Here is a 21,413-nt window from a genome sequence, read left to right as displayed (position 1 = left end):
AAAGGTCACAGGGAGGGAGGGACCCCCACTCCTGGAAGGCAAGAGTGGAGATTGCCCCCCCCCCCGCCCCGCCCCAGGACTGTGGCTGGTGATTGCAAGGACCTCATGCAGAGAGCCCCCGAGCCTCAGAGCCACAGGGGACTTGGGTAAGTATCCCAGGCTCAAATGTTCTGCTCTGTTTTCCCTGGAATGGCTCCCGGGCATAAGGGTGCTTTGCTGGTAGTTTAGATTCTCTGTTATGACAGAGGATTCGGTCCAGCCAAGGCAAGCCAATGGTGGGGGTGGGGGGGGGGACGGGGGAGACTGATTGTCAGCACGAGGCAGCCGCTCTTGCTTTTTGTTTTTCTAACTTTTGAAAGTTTAGCCCCGACGGCTCAAGCCTCCAACGATTTCAATTCTCTTCTCTCCCATCTCATTTCACAGAGGGTTCAAGGTGGCCAAACTCCAAGTAATTTTATACCTGAAATGACCGTATTCAGAATATGACATCACACATGGATAAGAACAGCAGGAGTTTTTTTTTTTTTCTTCTTCTTCTTCTTCTAATCAAGATGCAAACTTGACTCTTTCAGTCTGGGTCACAACTCTCCCGCGGGTCGGCGTGTCTTCTCATGGCTCTGACGGGTCGGTTTTCTTCTGTACAGAGAACATCTTGGCTGGTGAAAGTCTGAACTGAAAATACACAGGATCTGTTAAGACAATCCTGTTAACCTGTCATTACACGCCAATTACATTGTTCCTTGTTTTAGAAATCCAGTTGAAAGAAACACACTAAGAAATCCATGAGGAGTAGCCAGCATGGGTTTTTATGGGTCGGGGTAGGGAATCTGCCTGTGGCAAGACATACCAGGGCTGGCATGCCTAGAAAATTCCACCTGGAAGAGGGAATAATTGGTACTTGGCAAAGTTGTCCTCTCGTCTTAATTGGCTAGTGTTGGTTTAAAAATGTACTTTATGTATTTTTTTTTTTTCAGGGAGACATTATGGTAAGCTTTTCAAAGACAGTACCCACTGAGATTGCTCTCTAGCCTGATTTCCTCTCAGGGTGAGGCTAACATTTATGGCGAGTCTCGAGGTGTGGCGGTGGGAGAAGACTTCACCCCTCTGGAGCGGAACAGTCTTCAAGACTGGGCCACCTGCTGGCCTTTCCTACCCAAATCTCCTGAAGCTTAGCCACCATCCAGCCAGTGCCCTTTGCCTCTTGGGCTGATCTAGTGTGTGACAAGAATGAGAAAGTGTGAAGCATGAGCAAACGTTCTCCCACTGTGCAGTGAGGTTTGGTTAGATCAGAAAAACCCACTCCGATTCCTTTTATTGCGCAGATAAGATTCAAAAAAATAAAAGGAGTATCTGTGACATAAATTTCTAGTTTTCCAACTCAGAGAAAGAGTGCGGGGGGGAGGGTCCGGGGGGAGGGGAAGGGACAGAGACAGTGAGCATGCGCAGCAGTATGAGCTACTCCAGGAAATGCTCAGCTGGGTGAGGGCCACTGGCAAAGCCTAATATCAGCGCTGGGCTCAGAGTCAGTGGTAGGGGCTCGGTAAGTATTTGTGGTATCATTAATTGATGTCAATAGGAAATTGCCTCTTTATCCACAGCTGTCAAATTCCTAAGGGTCCTAAGAAGCTTCACAGACGGGATGAATACAGGTTGCCCTAAAGCAAACCAACAAAAATAACATCGCTCTGAAAGATGCCTTTGGTACCTTAGTTACCACAGGTGCTCATTAGAGTTTTCTCTTTTCTTGAAGGTGTGCCTTTGGCTGAGAGTGTGTAAGTGGGCTACGGAGCCTAGCCAAATGCCTTCTTTCTTCTGTACTTGAAACCTATTCTCCCAGGCCAAAGAGTGGGTGACTACAGGGAAAATGTGACTCACTGCAAGTACTGTTATTAAATCACCTTGAAGTGTCTCTTGTAAAAGATAACTCCCTGCATGGTAGCAATGTCTTTGACAAGAGAGGATTAGGGTGAGATTGCAGTTACCTTGACATAAAGGAATGAATTAACTTTCCAACTTGCATTTTTTTTTGCAAGGCATAGATTCAAGCGGCTTGGAATATAAACATAGAATGCACTCATAATAGCTTGGGGCACTTGAAAATTCAAAGGATGGGCCAGGGAGCCCTGGGATGCGAGGCAACTTCAGAGGCGTTCCTCACCACGGAGGGGATGCCTGCCTGGACAGAAACCGCCCAAGTCGTCCCCTCCTGTGTGTCAGCGGGGTTTAGAGGACAGACGGGACTGATGCCTCCTGGGGCTGATGCCCGCAGGCCGTGGCTGCAGGAAGAAGAGAGGGGCCCTCCCAAGATTTGACTAGTTCCAGCAAATATTGATGGAGCACTTACTAGGTGTTGGGCTGTGAGGGGAGGCAGACAGCCTTGGCTGCCAGGGACCTGGGGAAGTCAGACATGCAACCGAGGGGCCATGAACCTCAGTCCACAATTCCTGTGCAAAAACACATTTCTGTTTATTTTCTTGAACTCAAAGCGGACTAAGCTCTCATCCTGCCAGAGCAGCAGGAAATTCCAGCTCGTAGGTTTGCCCTGAAAGCCCAGGGCTTTTAGGAGGATTCTGAGAACTCAGGGCCTCTGGTCCCAAGAGCCTGGGAGCTACTGCAGGCATCCCTATGGGCTCTCGGGCCTTCGATGGACAAGGGGGCTCAGGACGGCAGGCAGAGCAGGGAAGGCCATGAGTGGGTGCTGGCTTCCCAGGTACACCACTCAGCCATCACTCTGAGGTCTAGTCACAGCTCCCCGGGCACGGCCACACGGCCGCCTTCAGTCTCAGACACAGACAGACCACCCCTCCCCATGCGGGGCAGCACCTAAGGCTAAGGGCCCCGGCCACCCATGGGTGGTAGGGGAGGGGTTATCGTCCAGTCCATGATGTGTTTCAGACTCACCCCTAACATCTTTTGGTCTTATTCTTGGCAGAAGCCAGGCCAATATAGGGCTTAAGATGGTTAAAAAGGCCAAATTCTTAGAAAATGGGCTCGAGGGAACCATTGTACCACACTTGGCTACATTTATGTCTGGTTTTGCTAAGCTCAGCCACTGCCAACCATCATCCACTCTGCCATTCTCCAAGAGCTGCTTCTCTTGCTCTTCCTGTCACGGGAGGCATGGCTGTCCCCCTTCATTTCCCGCATAAAGGTTAGTGTTTTACATGAAGAGCAGGCCCTTCATTCAGCTTCTACTTCCCCTCTGGAAAAATCCCCAAGCAAAGGAGTATAAAGCCCGGAACCCGGTGGAAATAAAGACATGGAAAAACAGAAGAACACCACCCGTACATGAACACGGCTCATTAGGCTTCACCACCAGGCCCCGAATTTGAAAATGCATGAAGATTCTGCAAGAGGAACGATCCCAGCCAAGGGGACACACCAGGCTGCTTTGAGGGAAAGAGGGCCTCCTTGAGGAGTCATGATAGGGTTGAGAAGTCAAGGCTAAAAGAAGGTGTTAGGGGAAGCGTGGTTCAGATGTTTTCAGGTCTGGTCCAGAATGAGAGCGAGTGGAGCAGGCCTGGTCTCAGACCAGAGAAAAAGCCCGAAGTGCAGGAGGACAGCGTGGAGATGGTGATGGTGACCCAATGGGTGGCCGTCTGCCCTTTTCCTCCCCAAAGGTCTCCCCCTCCACTGGTTGCCTTACTGAGAGGGCTGTCTATGCGGGGGCAGTACAGAGGAGAGCGAATCCGTGCAGAGCCGGGAACAGTGGAAGAAAAGCAACTGGGGCCCCGGCAACAAGCCCGTGCGCAAACCCAAGAGGTGATGGGGCTCAGAGCTGGCGACCTGGAGCCAGCTGCTTAGGCTCCAGTTCTCACAGGCTCTTGGGAGGCTCTGGTTAGCAGGGCAGGCTCTGCTCGCCCTCTGCTCCACTCCTTCCCTTCCTGCTCGCTCACTCGCTCTGTGCGGCAAGGGCCATCCCGGTGGGCTCCGGCGTCTGCTGGCTCCCCAGCCGGCGGGGGCCTGGGTGGGAGATCAGAGGCGGCAGGAGGAGGACGGCCAGCTGTTTCTTCCCTTTCTCTCTTCTCTCTGGCGCCAGCTCCCTCAGGACAGGGCTGCCATGTCCTAGCTTCCACTTAGGGAGGGACCCAGCACCCAGGCGCCCCTAACACAGACCCTCACTCCCTGCCTTTGCCTTAGACGTGGTAGGAGCTCTCTGCTTTTGCTAATCTCTAGGGCAGTCACGGTTTCTTGTTTGTCTTCTCAGCATCTTCTATCTCCTCTTTGTGTGTGTGTGTGTGTGTGTTTTAAGATTTATTTGACAAAGAGAGAGAGAGAGAGAGAGAGAGAGCGCGAGCGCACAAGCAGGGAGAGGGGGAGAGGGAGAAGCAGGCTTCCCGCTGAGCAGGGAGCCCGATGTGGGGCTCGATCCCAGGACCCTGGGACCATGCCCTGAGCTGAAGGCAGATGCTTAACGACCGAGCCCCCCAGGTGCTCCATCCCCTCTGCTTTAAACACCTAGTGGTTTGGGTTTTCCTGCCTAGACAGTAACCCACGCAGTGAGTAGCAGCACTGCTCTTCCGTGGACAGCTGCTGTGGGCTCAGCTGTGCTCCCCAAAAGATATGTTGAAGTTCTAACCTCCCCCCACCTATGCATGTGACCTTATTTGGAAGTAGGATCTTTACAGGTAGAACGAAGGTCAATAAGGGGGGGCCCTAATCCACTGACTGGTGTTGTTATAAAAAGGAAATTGGGCCACAGACCCAAGCGTAGGAGAATGTCAGGCGAAAGACAGACACACAGAGCTCGCCTTGTGGTGGCAGAGGCAAGTAAAGCAGCTCTACGTCACAGAATGCCTAGGATGGACAGGCACCCCCAGAAGCTGACAGGTCTCAAGAAGGACGTGGCTCTGCTGACAGGGATTTCAGACTTCTAGCCTCCAGAACTGTGACCCAGTAAACCTGTGTTGCTTTAATCCCCCCGCCCCAGACCCCCAGTTCTTGGTACTTGGTTAGCGCTCCTCTAGGAGACCAACACCCCAGCCAGGGCCGATACCCTGGGGAAGCCCCTTAGGTCTAGCTCTCCACACCCACCTTCAGCAGCCCAAAGTACCCCAGACAGACTGCCTTTCCCTGCACAGGGCTCGCCTTCCGGGGGAGGTGTCCCAGCTGGTCTCCAAGGGCACAGCCGCGGGTTGGGCTTGGCCCGTGTGACTCTGTAACCATCAAAGGGAGGTTGGGGTTTATCACTGTCAATGTCTGTATGGGTTTTCATGGTTTGGTTACATCCCCTCCCCCAACAACAGAAAAAAACAGAAACCAGGTTAACTTGGCCTCAAGAAAAAGGTTGGGGGGGGGGAGCGAGACACATAAATCTGAAGAACCCAGAGACACGTGACAAGTCACAAAAGCACTCATGCACCTGTGCCTCTAGAAGGGACTGGAACCGACAACTGGGCGCCCTCCGTCTTACAGAGCACTGGGTTCTGCTGCTGCTCTAGCCCACAGCTCCCACCCCAACTCGACACACCACCAGCCAGAGAGAGACAATGAGCGGATTCGCCTTTGGTTCGAGAGGCACGGTCACAAAGAAGAAAATCTGATTGGCTCAGCTTGGGTCAGGTGTTCAGGCTTTATCCAATCGGCTGTGCCCAAGGGGGCGGGAGCACACGCTCCTTTAAGTCCCGGCAAGGTGCAAGCCGGGCAGGGGTTTCCTACAGGCTCCGCTTGCCCCGGTGGAAAGGTGTGTGCTCTGGGCCGGATGCCCTCGGGGCCGAGGCTGGGCCGGGAACTACGGCTCCAGGCCAAGCTCCGGCTCGCCCCCACAGTCGGGACCCTCGGGACTCCCAGCTGGCCCTCACCAGACCCCGCCATCTGGATGTGCAACGCGAAAAGAGTAACCAGAGAATTCACTCTACCCTAGTTAAACCTGCAAAATCAAAACTCCCACCTCACTAAATGATGTGTGATCCTGTTATGTAATCTGTGGGTAATAATAGCTCACATTTACTGGACACTTAAAACGGGCCAGGCACTCTGCTAAGTGTTAAGAATATTCTCTCTGATGTTCATAATTCCGCAAGATCGGTTTCATCTCTGCGAACCATCCCTCTCCTCCCCCGCAGCACACTCTAGTCTCAAATCACAGAGTAAAACGACTACTGTCTTCATCCTTCTGATCCTTAACTGGTTTTTAAGAGGTAAGGCAGGCACATGGTTCAAAACTCAGAACCGGAAGGGTGGAAAGCTAGTCTCCCTCCCATTTCTGTATCCCAGCCATCCCATTTCCCTCCCTAAAGGCAACCACTGGTATTGGTCTCTTACATACAAAACAAAACACAGGCATTTATGCTTTGTGTATCTGTAAAAATGGCAAATTCCTTTTCACATTATTCTAAAACTGTCACACTCTGTCTTGGTAGTGGTTCCTACCGGCCTGGTTGATGGTTTGGTGTAAGAGGCGAGAGAGAAAGGAGTCCAGGTAACTCTAGTACCACTGGCTACGACAGGGATAGGTGGTGTGGGAGGGTCATCAGCAACAGATTTGGTGGCACAGGGAATCAAGAATTCTGTTTTAGACATGATACATGTGGTGGTGTGGCTTGAATTGCCATAAATCAAGTTGGCAGTTGAATGAACTTGCTCAATGGACAGGTCAGGGCAAGAGATATCAATTGGGGACCACTCCCTATAGAGAGTACTTAGTCATGGGGCCAAGAGAGATTATACACTGAGACTCAGTCAATGGATAGGTCCTTTATTAGATCAGTGCTCCCAGAAGTAGCTTGGCTGGTCCACGCCTTAGTAAGCTCTGAACAAGACACCTGATCTAAGGGGGCTCACAGCCTAAGGAAAGACACAGACGGTTACGAAACAACGTATTCTGTACTACATATAATGAAAGATGAGCTGGGTATTGTGGGACAGCAGAAGAGCAGAAGACTAATAGCCTGAGTCATAAGGAAGACTTCATGCTAAAGATTGAATTTGAAAGGGGCCATGAGGGTTAAGTACAGTTTTCCCAAGTAAAGGAGGGGAAATATGTACAAAGGCGTGAAGGCAGGCCGTATTGAGAAAGTTCCATGAAACCAAAAATATATATCCTCTTCTAAAAGCTGCAGTCATGGTTAATGGAAAGACACGAAAAACATTCCCATTAAAATTAGCAACCAACCAAGGACTTCCAAATTCACTAGCACCTTTCAAGAGGTGTGTCTAGAGACACAGGCCAGAACAACCAGAGAAGACAAGGGGCTAACGAGTTCCAAACTTGCCAGAAGGGTCGGAGTATGTGTAGATGATATGATCATATATTTAAGGGGGAAAAATAAGAAACTAATAGGAAAAAAATACAAAAATGAATAAGAAAATTCAAAAAGGCAGCTATAAACAAAATTTAGACTTAAATCAGTACCAAAGAAATAGCCCAAACTATGGGAACAGTGATCAGTTGTAAAATAGAGAAGAAAAGATCCTACTTATAGCAACCTGAGGAATAAAACTAGAATAAACCTAAGAAATTGGATTTCAATAACACTGGCAAATTTTTTTTTCAAATTATAAATTGCATATGAAAAATATATAGTAACAAGAATATCGCACTCTTCTGAGACCACCCAGGGGACAGTGTGGCCTGAAGGTGATAGGCAGTCAGCCATCATTCTGAAATCACATGCTGTTGGTAGGGTGCTATTTATTGGCAGTGAGGGAATTATATTATTGCCTGAATTCAAAACTCGCCAGTATGTCCTTCTGCTTAAAATTGTCTGATTTGAAAACAAATCACAATTTAAAATGGGGAAGAAAACAAAAACTCTTGTAAATGGCAAAATTTCTTGAACATTATATTGCAGCCAATTGGAGGTAAAATAAGCAAATTTACTTCTGTATACAAAGAGTATTAAATCCTTCCCCCCCCATATCCACTAAATAAATATCAAACAAAGAATATTCAATTCAAGTAGCACCAAATCATGAGGCTGCTCGGGATCCTGCAAAGACTGGCCTGCCCTCAGCTGGCCTCATCTGCCTTAGTTTTTTTCCCAAACCATCATGCCGAGCTCTTGATAAAAGCTGATGCTCACTTAAAGCTTATGAAATGGAAGAGGCAGGTGAGAGTCTTGAATTTTCCCTTGGCATCCAAAGAGCTGGGCTTTTTGCGTTCTCAGCACAGAATTCTCTAAAGGGAGCCATCCAATGTGGACAGTGTACTCCATTCCTTCTGGCCCCTTCGAGAGTTTGTTTCAAGAATCCTACCCAGAGCCCTGCCTTGTGTTTATATTACCCCAGACGACGGAACAGGGTGGCCAGACTCCATTCCGCCTTTTTCCCCCCAAAGCCTGAAATCTTCAAAACCTCTCTCGGGGTGTACTGGAAATCTCAGTGTAGACGCATTTACCATAATTAGATTCAGCCCGCCGTGGTAACTGTGGTACGTGTGATGTAATTAGCAAAGCAACCAGTTGAATGCATTTGTGCAGCTTCTAAGGCGTTCTTCAAAACAAACGGCCCCACTTGGGAGGAGGGGAGATGCTGACACACTCTGCAGAGACTGCATAGCTGCGAACTCTAGGTGGATTGTCAGAGGAACGCACGTTCTAATTAAGACCCTGAAACGGCTCCCCCTTCTCCAGCAGAGATGGTTGCAGAGCCCTTCTCCTTTGGAACTGAACCTTTCAGGGTTAGTCTCCATGCAAAGTGGGACTTAACTTTCTCCAAATCAACATTTCAGGGGGTTGGGTGTGGAGTTCTTCCTTCCAATGGAGGAGTTTTGTTTTGTTTTTGTTTGTTTTTTGGAGAGAGAGAGAGAGAGCGTGCGCGCAAGCAGGAGAGGCAGAGGGGAGAGAGAGAATCCTAAGCAGACTCCATGCCCAGCACAGAGCCCAATACGGGGCTTGATCTCACGACCCCGAGATCACGACCTGAGCTGAAACTGAGAGTCAGATGCTTAACCAACTGAGTTACCCAGGCACCCCCCCCTTTTTTTAAGAATTGAGCAAATAGAGTTAAAAAAATTAAGTATTATTAAGGATTTGTGCCTACCCAGGGGTGCTAAGAATATAAAGATTATTAAAGATTAAATCATCCCAAACTAGAAACACCTGGCTGAGTGTTTGGAGGCATGCGGGTGCTGATGATAGTGGTGACTTAGCAAGTGTGGTCTAAAATCTTCCATAGGGTGAAGTTGTTGCTAAGAAATGGCTGCTCAGGGAAAGACTGCATGTGGGAGACTGAATAATCCAGAAAAGAGATGTCCGCTTCCTAATACCCAGAAGTCGAGAATACGTTAGGTTACATGGCAAAGGGGAATGAAGGTGCTAAGTAGCTGTCCTTAAATTAGGGAGATGATCCTAGATTATGCTTTGGACAAAATGAAGAGAGCAAGGAGAAAGTAAGCCAAAGTTAGCAATGGCAAGAAGGGGTACACGGGAGGCTGGGAAGGTGGGAAGAAAGGGAACCTTCTGGGGGCAACGGGTATGCACTGTGAGCAATGGCTGGTCCATTGAAAATGTCACCGGCCAGGGGCCAGAAAATCGGCTTTCTAGTCCTGCTTCTATCCCTCCAGGCTGTAATCTTTCTGAGCATTTACAAAATAGGGATGAGAGACTTACCCTGCCTCCCAGGGTTGTTAGGATCAAGTGAGGAGCATGCATCAGTTCTTTGTAAAGTGTGATTTTGGTTACAGAACGTGGTGTGACGTCACAGGTGAAGTCTAAGCCTCTGAAGCAAGCTACTTGTCTCCCCCCCCCCCCCCCCCCGTCTAAAACTTCTCGAATGCAGGCTGACACAGTGGAGGCAAGCTTGGAGCTACCAGCGAACACCCCACATTTGGTGAAAACTCTGAATCTGATCTTGCTGGCTGCTCTGGGCACGCCTTCCATAGCATTTGGCGCAGTCAGCTTCTCTGGGACGTCATTAGGAAATATACCCCACCCTGGAGACATCAACTCCCTCCAGGAAGGGGCTCTCTACTTGGAAGAGTCTCCCTTCCCTCTCCAAAGCACTTGGTGTTGGGCCCGAAGTGCCTCTTTTTCCTGTAGGAACTCAGGTAAACCCCCATGAAGCTGGGAACTCGGACAAGGAGCACTCTTGGTCTCCAAGTCAGCCCATCTGCCATCTGTCCTGTGGGTGAACAGGAAAGGCTTTCTGAAAAGAGCCAATGGATGGTTACAGAGCTGAAGGACGAAGTCTCCGAGAGAGAGCGATTTCTATCAAGAAATGAAGCAACCCATCTCTGCAGCCTCATCTTATAACACCTACACTCCAGCCAATGTGACCTTCCTTTGTCTTCCTTTCCTGTACCGAGCTGGTCCCAGGTCATGGCTTTTGCCCCTCTGCCTAGTGAGCCTCTAGACCTATTGGTGACTGCCTCCTTCCTCAATCTGGGGTCTCGGCTTGAATGGCATTTCCTCAGGTCCACCATGCTGGGCCCCCCCTGCAAATGGTGCTGACTCCCACTCCTACAACTCTCTCATGGGATTCATTTTCTTCAGGATCCTTCTTACTACTGAAAGTTGGATTTTTTTTTTCTTTCTTTCTGCCTCACCCCTTGAATGTAAGCCCCATGAGAGCGGGACCCTGTCTGTCCTGCTCAGTGCTATACCCCTAGAGCCTGGAGCACAGCCTGGACACTGAAAGTACTCAATGCGTATTTACTGAATACACACCTTGACTTGGAACTTACCACATACCAGGTACCTGGTGAAGTGCTCTGCGGGCATTCTTATGGATTACTTCTGATAACTCTAGGAAGTAGATTTTGTTCTCTTGGTTTTACAAGCGAGCCACAGAGGCCCAGAGAGACTGGGTGACTTGCTTATGATCCCCCAGCTGGTAAGTAGGAGACCCTGGGTTAGAACCTGTGCCCCTAACAGGAGCAACATTCAGAGTGGTGGCTCCTCGCTCTGAGCATGAGAACCACACACCTGAAGGATCTGTAGCCTGAAGTCCAGGGTGATGTCCTGACTGCAGTCTTTTAAAGTCATGCTTCTCAAAAAGTAATGTGTGTTCGAATTACTTTGAGACTTTGTTCACCTGAAGCTTCTGATTCCATCCATCTGTGAGGTGGGACGCGGGTGTGGAGGGTGGAGTGCGGGGACATACTGCACTTCTGACAAGCTCCCGGGTGGGGTTGGTGACCCCCCTTTAAGAGCCAGGGTTCAAAGTGTCCTCTGATTTGAGAATTCGCTCAGCTATTTGTAAAACAAAAACAGGAAAGGAAGAAGCTGGTAAAGCCTGCGGTCAAATCATTTGCCACAGCTGAGCAAAGAGAACAGCAAGCGGTCCCTCCTTCCCTGGGAGAAGCGGATGTTATTCTAGCACCTTCTGCAGCCCTGTCAGAGGCAGAGTCCTGGAAACCTGGGTCTAGCATGTGTGTCTGAACCTACCTTTGGTTTCCCGCTGTGTAGTCCTTGGCTCAAGAACAACGAAGGGGCTGAGCCCACTATAGAAAGCCATCTCTCTAGCCATAAGCCTTCCTGCCCTCCCTCCTCCCCGACCTGGACCTTGTTCCTGGACCGCAAACACTGTTGTCCAACTCTGAACTCCAAAGAGGCGGCTTGCCTGGGGCTTAGGAGTATCTAAGAGTGCCTACCATTTGCTGGAATTTTCTCTCCATTGAAAACAAGTGTAAAATGTCTGCCCTGCTTATACAGAGGGTGGTTGTTAAGAGTGCTTTGAGAGGTAGAAAGCAGCATTTCCTGCATGTGAGTGGCATGAGTTTGGGATGGGACAAAGACCCAGAGAACATTGAGAAAGTTCTTCCCACCTTCAAGTGTGTTTTGACCCTCCAATTAACTTAGAAGAAAGTCTCACATCACTGGTAGTATTTCTCAATATTTATTTATTTTAGCAGAGAGAGGGGTAGTAAGCAACTGTATCTAGCTAGACTTTAGTGCTATTTTTCCTTGTGCTTTTTCTGTGGTTACCTTCTGCGGCAAAACTTACAGGTGTTCCATTTAAGACAGTTATAGAAGCCTTCTCTTAAAAGATACATTTAAATAAAACAAGAACGACTTTTTTTTTTAAAAGTAAATAACATCATAGGTTGAATGCAGATGTGGTAGAAATTGTGAAGTGAGTCCGTCTTGGCAAGCAGCATAAAGGATCGCAAAGTGGCATGGCTAGATTATTCACTGGAGAAGACAAAGGCCCTGGACAAAGCCATCCCCGTCCTGCCTACTCTGTGGACTTTCCGCGGGGCTGGCTGTGGCCTGGTCACCCCACCAGAGGGTCCTCAGGCAGGACATGGAGAGGAGCCTTGATCCCAGCCAAGAACGTGCAGCTCAGTCCAAGCCACTGGGCAACAGAGGTCTTCAGTCCTTTATCCTTGGAACATTGTGGGGAGAAATAAACAACATAATGATATAAAGGCTCCATCATCTTGCATAAGCCAGCAGTAGGGACAAATCGATTGTTGTACTTTGGGCCTTGAGTTTTTGTGTTTGTTATGGTTAAAAGAGCTGTAAGAATTATAAATAGACATTGTCTATTCTGTGGCTCCTTAAATCACATTGAAATGGGCCAAAGAAGTGAAGGAATCTTTCTGCAATTCCAAGGCAACACAGGGCTATGGAAACAAGACCAGCTTCCAGCATCACGGACTTGAAGCAGAGTCCTGGCTCAGCCACTTGTTCTGGGCCGAATTGTGCCCCCTCTTTGCCGGGTTGAAGTCCTTGCCCCCAGTACCTCAGCACAGGGTTGTATTTGGAGATGGGGTCATTCGGGTGGGCCCTGGTCAAATGGGACTGGTGAGTTGATAAGGAGAGAAGGTGCGGGCACACCGAGGGGTGACCATGTGAAGACAGAGAGATGATGGCCATCTAGAGGCCACGGAGAGAGGCCTCAGAAGAAAGGAGGCCTGCCCTTCCCTTGATCTCAGATTTCTAGGCTCCAGGGCTGGCAGAAATACATACTGCTTAAGCCCCCCAGTCTGTGGGGTTTACGTTCCAGCCGCCCCAGCAAACCAGTTCTAGCTTGCACTCACCATTGGGTGGTCTTGGAAAATTTGTTCAACAACCCCGAGTCTCCCTGTCCTCATCTATATATGGGGATGATAGTTTCGACCTCATAGAGGTGTTCTATGCTGATGCACGTAACACACAGCCGTAGATATGGGCATAATTGACAACGGTTTTACTTTGATTTACTTATTCAGGTGAATCCCTCTTCCTGTCCCATTTCCAAAGGGGTTAAGGCCCAAAGTGATAGCTGTGATTGCCACCTCTTGGCCCAAAACTTGCTAAGACATTAGCCGCTCTCATCATAGAGCCCTTAGCAGAGCTAGGTAGTCACCTACTGCAACTCTCGTAACTATTAATATGATGCCACTGTGCTTGTTAGGTCCCACTTTCTTTAAAAAGCCAATCTCTACCCAATGTTTTCCATAGCTAATCAGCTCTGCTGGGAGAGCGTAGGAAGGGGAGGGTCATTGAAGGGATGTGAGCAGGGGCACAGTGTGCCCGTAAGGCTGGCTGTGGGGCGGTGGGCCCTGCACCAGGCAACGAGGATGCTGGCCACTTCCCACAGTGACCCGGGGCGGGGGAGGAGATGCTAGAATCAGTAGGCACGGTTGGTGTGGTGACTCTAGGATCACACCTGGGCCCACATCCGTGCTCCGCTGCTTTATCTCTGAGACTCTAGAAAGTTTTTTCTGCCCTTTAATTTGGTTTCCTCCTCTCTAATGTAGGAGGATGCAAATAGTGTGGTGTGCTCTCATTTTATGTAAGGATTGCGTTCCCGAAAACCTAGTACAATTCAAAATGTACATGATTAGAACAATTTATCTGTAAGAATATATAGCAACCCCGGCGTTTATTCTGACGGGTAAGGTAGGTTTTACATTATTTGCCCGCTTTCAATTTCCTACCTTTCTGAATGATCTCAACCTCCTAAACTTATACATGTATTTGATATAAAATATCAATGAGGATTATTTGGCTGGTGAGAATCTTTTTTTAAAAAAAAAGTTCTGCTCTATACCTCCTTATTTAAAAAAAAAACAAATTTTATATGTGTTTAGTACTGTGGACTCTTTCTAAAGATCTTTTCTCTTCAGAAAAAAAAAAAAAAGCCCTCAGGATGGATGGTCAGTTTTCCTGCATGCTTCCTAAGCCTTTGCAGAATGCACCCCTAGGACTGTGGGCTGGGGGTTAGAGGGCTGGGGAGGGAGCTGGCGTCCAGCAGTGAAATAGTTAATCTGCCTGTCACTCAAGCCCAGAGACCCAGCTTGAGGCACTGCCTTATGAGGCAGCAAGATATCCAAGCCAGGCCTTCAGAGTGGAAACTTCAGCTAGCTTCTCCAATTGGGTATTTCAGAGTCATCCCACAGAAAACCTGAGACCGACAAATTCATACCTGGAATGATCTTTAACAGCCAGGTCATGAAGTGCAGCGGAGGTTCTCAGGGGACCTCGGGCTGGCCGTCTTGTGTGGCCACTGTCAGTTAAGGATGATGAGGCTGAAGGTCTTCCCAAGTCTTGCGCTATCTGAACTCCCAGAGCAGAAGGAGCTCAGCACACCCACACCCACACCCACACACACTGAGCTGAGAGCCTACCTCCCCTTTTTCGCATTAGCTTCAGGCGGGAGGCAAAGGCCAGGAGCCCTTGAGATCACACCCCAAGGCTCCCCCTACTTGGGAAAAGCATTGGCTGGATCTCTAACCATGAGAAAATGGATTCTTCTGATAGCAGAGCTCAATTACCTATCAAGATAGGGCTGCAGGCAGGTAGAGGAAAGGCTTCAACCCTTGTAGGAGGGAATCACTGGGCAGCTAAGTGCTGGAAGATCTCCAGGGCTTTGGTGCAAACCTCCCTTTGCTGGATTGTTGTAGCAAACCTCCACTTACTCGAACTCACCCAGGCTCTGTGGGCTGGGGGCTATCATTTTTAGTGGACTCCAAACCACGCTGTCAGAATGTGGGAACTCCATTACTTCATTCTGCTCCTGGGAAAGGGAACAGACTTGTGGGATTTTCAATGAATGCATTAAATTTGATTATCAAAAGGGAAAAGTAAAGAAAAATAAACACTCTTCCAAGATCTTGGCTGCAGCACAGGGGCCAGAGTGGAAATCCCTGCTCTCAACCATGTTAGATTTTGTAAGAGACCTTCAGAGTTCCCTTCCAAATCCCTCAGGTTGGCGCGGGGCGGGGGGGGGAGACACCTCTCTTTAGCGGGCATCTGGAATGCATGAAAAGGGGCATCAGCCTCATGATGGTTCAAAGCAGGTTTTCTGCTTTAAAAAATCACGTAGCGGGGCACCTGGGTGGCTCAGTCTTGAAGCATCTGCCTTGGGCTCAGGTCATGATCCCGGGGCCCTCTCCCTCTGCCCGCCACTCCCCCTACTTGTGCTCACTCTCTCTCTCTCTCTGTCAAATTAATGGATGGAATCTTAAAAAAAAAAGAAAGAAAGAAGGAAAGAAAATCATGTAGCCGTATCGAACTTAGTCAAAGTGGAAAAGAAAAGGGGGGTGGCGAGGTAGATATTCTCCCATGCTGGTAAGGGAACAGAGCAGTATGGCCTTTTGGGAGAGATTTTGCTAAACCTATGTCAATACTTTGACAATCCCCATAGACGGATTCAGTCATTCGCTTTCTGGGAGTCGATGTGAAAGAGCTACAACCCAAAGACTGAGGTATGAAGATGCTCTCATCACATTGTTTACAGCCCTGAAGAACTCGGAGGACCTCCGTGTTGGCCGTATAGGAAATCATTGGTTATATTCATGTTGGTCTAGCCCTCCCCGGCATCTTCCTTGATAATTAAAAATAAATGACAGAGGGAAACGCTCAGGGTGTCGTACGAAGAGAAAAGAGGCGGGAAATAAAGTTTAAATTGGTGGTAACGCTTTTGGGAAACCACACACTCACAAGAAGCAAAATGCATCCGTCAACTCCAGGGGCTGGGGTTAGGATTAAATCTTCACTGTCTTTTTCATCTTTTCCTGGATGTTCCCAAGATGTCAAAATTGGGCCTGCCCAGTTTTTGTAAGCAGGAAAAAAAAAAAAAAAAAAGGCTAGCCAGCGTTTGTGGTTCTTCAGCACCTGAGACAAAGTGGGCGACCTGTGGGCTGGTCTGCTGGGGAGGCGCCACTGTGCACTGGGGCCCCCTTCCCTGCCCCAGGCTGAGAAGCCCAGAAGATGCTGGAGGAAGACTGAGCCGAATGAGTGCTTTGTGTTTTGGCTCTTGTTTGCTTTGCTTAGGACCTCTTCAGGGGAGAGAGGAGGTAAAGGAAGCGCTCATCCAGTTTTTAATCCCCTCAGCTAATTACCAGACCTTTCTTGTGGTTTTACCGGGACTCTTTTTACTAAGTGGGTGGATTTACACTGTTTGTGTTTGTATGTTGTACTTGGATTATGCCTTAATGTGTCGCTGTGATGACAAAGAGGTTTGCAAGCAGCGGGCAGGCCAGCTTCCCTGCTTTTAATGGAAAGCACATTCCAACACTTTCTCTGTAACACATAGAGCTGCTTAGAACAAAGCGTTGCCCCTAAGACATGGTCCCCGAGAGTCTTTAATAAGGACCAGACCCCTGTGAAGGTATTAATTAAATATTTGAAGCCGAATGGCTTGAGCTGGCTGGGGCATTTTTATAAGGTGAGGGAGTGTCTTTAAAGTCAGGACTGTTGCTGTAACAGGAACCGGTTTTGAAGGGAATGTTCTTGGGTGGGACTCTCCGGGTACCAGGCTGTCAAACCTCTGGGCCAACTTGATGTCAAAAACAGACGTTCTGAATGTTTCAGACAATGTTTGTGGAGCTTGGATACAATTCTAGGGTAGTTTTAATGCCGAGGAGAATTAGTGAGAGTCTGTGAGGGTAGTGGGCGCGCTCAGAGACGGGGTTCGCACAATGGTCCCGGGAGGAGAGGCTCGGACAAGGCCATTTTACAGAGAAGCTAATTAAGTGGCTGCTTTCCAAGGTCACGAAGTGTGGTGGAGGAGCTAAGCTCCACAGCTCCGTGTAAAGTCCACCAGTCTGTCTGTCTGTCACCTATCTCTAATTCAGAATACTGCACTCTCAGAAAGGAGAAGGAACAAAGATGAATTTATAGAGCAGATCCCGGTCCAAAGGACAGGCTTTTCCCTAAATTCAAAGTGACCGGAGTTACTGAACACAGGGTTTAGTTTACTGTGGAGGCCCAGAGTTAGCGGATTTTGCTGGAAGGCAGCACAGTGTGGTGAGAAGAGAAATGTACTTGGGGCCAGAGGTCCAGGTTTGGATGCTGGCTCCACCCCCTGGGGCACAGAACAACTCCCAACCTGAGCACGTGTCTTGTCTTCAAAATTAAAATAATATTCAGCATCATCTAGGTGCTCAGTGAAGGGGAGTTACAGCTGAATTTGGTTCTAGTCGTGGGGTGAGAAGTAGGGAGGGAGTGGTCTTTCCTTCCCCTGTGGACCATTTTGGGTCTTCAGGGATCATCGTTTCAGTGAGCTTGTCAGGAGCTTCCCCATCCCGGCCAGTGACGGCCAAGTTGACAAACTAAAGTGGAGACATGCCTGCGTCCGATACTGGACACCCCCCATGGGGGTAATCCCGTTCCAGTGAGTGTGAGGCATGTGGCTACTTCTGGCTTTCATTTGATTCATTCCAGATCCATCGGCCTACTTCCTGGCTCTGATGGCGCCCTCGTGGGACCACCCTCCATACGTGCCCACCTGCTCCAGAACCCCATCCTTCCCTGTTCCCTAGCTACTTTCTCAGAGGTTATGTTGCCTTACACATAAAACCTTTGAATCTTCTCCAAATAAAATATGTGTTCATGTCCGTGAAGGTTCTTTGTGATCTGGGACCAAGGGGTACCCACAAGGATGGGCTATTTTTTATTGTCCCTTTGATGCGCCTGCCCAGCACATTCTATGGGTCTTCAGAAACTTCCAAGTTTCCCATGTAGCCATTCTTGTGTCTTTAGTTCAAGAGCCCCCTGCCCCAAACTTTTCTTTCTCTTCCTTCCTTAGGGGGCAACGTTCTGAGGGCAGTTTATGTACACCCCAACCCCCAAACTATATCTCAGATACTCCATGACCGCACATCCTCTCGAGAAAGACGTGAAATCCTATGGGCCTGGGTTTGCCCCAAATGGCCGACTGGCCTCCAGCCAGGCAAAGGGCAAAGGAAACGTGGAATTCAAGGGATAGCTCGCTCTCTGCTCATCTTCTCGTGTCTGGCTAACCTCTGTGCCTCCCTTCATCTTTAAGATGAAGATCCCAATCACATCTTGCTCGGTGCTCTTTGGAAGGATCACATGACCCAGTACCTACAAAGCACTTAGCATAGTGTCTAGTCCACACACTGCTAAAACCTAACGATTAGAGGTAGAACAGTCCACATTAGAAAGAACACATCTGATTTTGAATCTCTGCGCCCTCATTCACTGGAATATTTGGGCAAACCAACCCCGTGGAGCCTCTTCCCTCATCCTGACAATGGACCTGACAGTTGTTCGCTCCCAGGGCGGTGGGGATGTCGAGGCCCCTAGGACGCTGCCCAGCGCAAACCAGGCGTCATGGGTATCACTCACCTAGCGTTGCAGCAGTCTCACCTGCCATCGCTGAATGTTCCAAGGTGTTGGGGGGGCTGCTGTTGCTCTGGGGACTTGGCCTCCACTGGCCCTTGGAACAGGGAGGTATGCAGGGCAAGCAGATGGGGGCTCAGGTCGAGGAATATTGTGTACTTGAACTGACAGGGATTCACAACACATCTGTGCGGATTGCTCAGAATGCAAGACATTTGCCAAAGGGAGGGAGATGGGGGAGCTGTGAGCAAAGGATGTTCCATCCCTGGGAGTATAAACACAGCACCGTCTGTGACCTAAAAAGGCTTGGTTGGGAGGGCCCTTGAAGTCTGTTGTCCGTTGTTTGGACGGTGCTCAGCCTCCCCAAGGAAACACCCAGGGAACTACCTGTGTTGTGTCTGAGAGCTGTCAGAGACCAGGGCCGGAGCTGTTGGATCCAGTACGGTACCTCAGGCAGCTGCCTGGGCTGGGCCCAGCACTGCTCTTGCTTGGCTCCGTGGCTCTCCATGCTGCAGACGGACATGTGCCAGGGAGGCGCCAGCCACTTGAAGGGCCTGGGTCTGTCCCAGACCTGCCACTGTCCCAGGGGGCACATGCGCTCCCGTCGCCGACACACACTCCTTGATGTCAGGGATGGGGTCTTATTTACCTGCATCCTTTAGGTCTGAAACCGAATACCTGTCCAGCAAACATTTATTGGATTAAACTGCAGCTCTTGTGTAGTGACCAGATTCTCTTTCAATTAATACACACTTTTTTAAGAAAATCAGTAAGTGATTTCTGATGTCTATAAATAGAACTCCAGGGACTATACTCAGGTTTTCCTCTTCACACGGACTTGTTTTTCAACATATATCTTAAGATAGTATTGGTGTCTCAGGCCCCCCAAAACGGGCTTTGAGGGGAAGGTTTGAATCGATTTCAGAGACAAGGAAGAGCTCTAGGTTTTTCCCCAGAATGCAGAACATCCATTCAGGCTGGTCAGCCGGGGGCAGCAAGGTAGAATGCTTCACTTCGTAGGGCGCTGTGAAGCAACAATCTGTCCTTTTGAAATAACTTCTTCCAGGATGACTGATGTCTTTATAAGAAGATGACCACGTGAAGACAGAGGGACACAGGGAGAATGCCATGCTCCAAACAAGGCAGAGATGGACACTGCATTTAGAAGTCAAGGAACACCAAAGATTGCCAGCAAAGTACCAGGAGCTAGAAAGAGGCTTCAACTTTGAATCCACCTGACATTCTTTTCTTATTTCTCTTCTGGTTTTTCTCTTCTACTCGCCTGTATTTTCCACATTCATATGCTAGTGTTGTTCCTACTTGATGACTTGAGGGCGGCATTTTTCACTCATCTTGTCTCCCTGCTGCTTCTGATAGTGACTTCCTTAGGCTGCCACCTTTGAACTCTTCCCCTGGCCAGAGCTTGTGCGTATGGTTGCGCATGTTGCTCACTGCACAAGGAATCCTGGCCAAGGGGAAAGTAGGGCAAAAGTCCAGCCTTTGCTATGCTTGCCAGGCTATGTATTCTGGTGTAGGACCATAGCCACATTGGGGGAGGCTTTTAAAAAAGTTCTTACGACGATGCCGAATGGTGCAGTGTTGGCTGGCCTAGTTCTTAGACACGTCCTCTGGCCTCAACGTCTCCAGTGGCCTCTGTGGACTCTGTCCCTTGCCCAGCAAAGCCTGTCTTGATCTCTGCCTCCGCTCTTTCCCCCAGAATCCCCTAATAGCATGCTCACTGGTCTTCTAGAGCTTTCAGAATGTTTTCCATGGTAGCTCTTTCTATGGCAGCTGGTGGGCATCTCAAGAGTGGCTCTCTGTAGCCCCCCAACTTATCTGTCCCCATTCTTCCCTCTCACCCCGCAGCACCCGCCCGTGGGTGGTGGCATCACCATGGCTTTGTATCCAAGAGATTCATTCCAGCCGCGAAAGCGCTAAGCTTTCCCTGTGATCACACATTTTTGCACCATCCAGAGCTCACACATGCCTCTACAGACCCACGGCCAAAGGCATGTGGATCTCAGGGACTGTGTAGAGACGCTGGCCAAGGCCACCCGACGAGGGAGGGCCCCGATGACGTGCAAGAAGAGATCTATTTGAAACAACTGACAAGAAACTGTACGTCGGAAATCAGAACAGCTGTGGGCTCCTCGATGCAGCAGATGGGCATGCGGGGAATGCTCCGCGGCTTTAATCACATTTAACACGCCTGTCAGAGAATTGGGTCCATCTCAGTATGAATTCGGGTTTTAGACATTGTTTGTTTGACAGAGTGGGGCCTTACCGGGCGTGCTGCGCTCCGCACCGCCAGGAGGAACCTGGTTTCTGTGCCTTGTTTTCAGCAGAGAGTGCCGAGGGCAGCTCTGCTGGGCTGGGAAAGCGGCGGGGTTCACACCAGGGGCCAGCGCGGGGTGGAGGGGGCACTGTGTGCCTCCCTAGAGGGCAGAGCTCGGCCGAGGCTGAGGCAATCATGCTCCAGCCCCGACTTGCGATCACTGTGTGGAGGCCAGTGTGTGTGTGTTTGTGTGTGCTTCAATTCTGAATTTTTGCGTGCGTCTATGAATGCAAGATTCATGGAAGCAGAGGAAACACTTTCAGTTATTATTCCAGGGCCAAGCCTGCACACAGTTTCTGGCCAGGAAAGGCAGCTCTGCTGGTCCCAAGCCCTAGGAGCGGCAGCATGATGGAGCGGCAGCAGAGGTTTGGGCGTCACGAGACCTGAGTTCAAGTCCTGCTGTTGCCTCCTTCATTCGTTCGTTTATTTCACCCACCAACATCCATGGAGCACCAACTCTGTCCCAGGCGTGTTCTCTGCACTCACTGTAGACGAGAAAAGCAACCCTTCGTTTGCTCTAGCCAGGCTGGCTTGGGTGCCAACCAGACCTATTCCTGACGGATACAGAGCTACCTGGGGTCAAGGTCATGCGGATACAGGAGATAGGGCACAAAAAGCAC

The 21,413-nt window shown here is 49.5% G+C and overlaps 1 protein-coding gene across 1 annotated transcript; it reads right to left on the bottom strand.

The window, feature by feature from the left end:
• Nucleotides 1–499: 499 nt before the first annotated feature.
• On the bottom strand, nt 500–20,930 carry LOC141370591 (uncharacterized). The gene is made up of 6 exons (XM_073880658.1): nt 20,743–20,930; nt 18,846–19,078; nt 5,363–5,503; nt 5,035–5,156; nt 2,345–2,444; nt 500–672 (listed from the first exon to the last, which is right to left on the bottom strand). The coding sequence occupies exons 1-6, from the start codon at nt 20,928–20,930 to the stop codon at nt 569–571; spliced, it is 888 nt and encodes a 295-aa protein (XP_073736759.1). The 3' UTR covers nt 500–568.
• Between the last annotated feature and the right edge of the window lie 483 nt (nt 20,931–21,413).

This window comes from Callorhinus ursinus, unplaced genomic scaffold (assembly GCF_003265705.2).
Source record: "Callorhinus ursinus isolate GAN/ISIS: 27379988/994484 unplaced genomic scaffold, GSC_fseal_2.0 scaffold39, whole genome shotgun sequence".
In the NCBI taxonomy this organism is placed as follows: Eukaryota; Metazoa; Chordata; class Mammalia; order Carnivora; family Otariidae; genus Callorhinus; species Callorhinus ursinus.
Note: the sequence above shows the minus strand (reverse complement) of the source record. Positions and strands in the feature narration are given on the sequence as shown.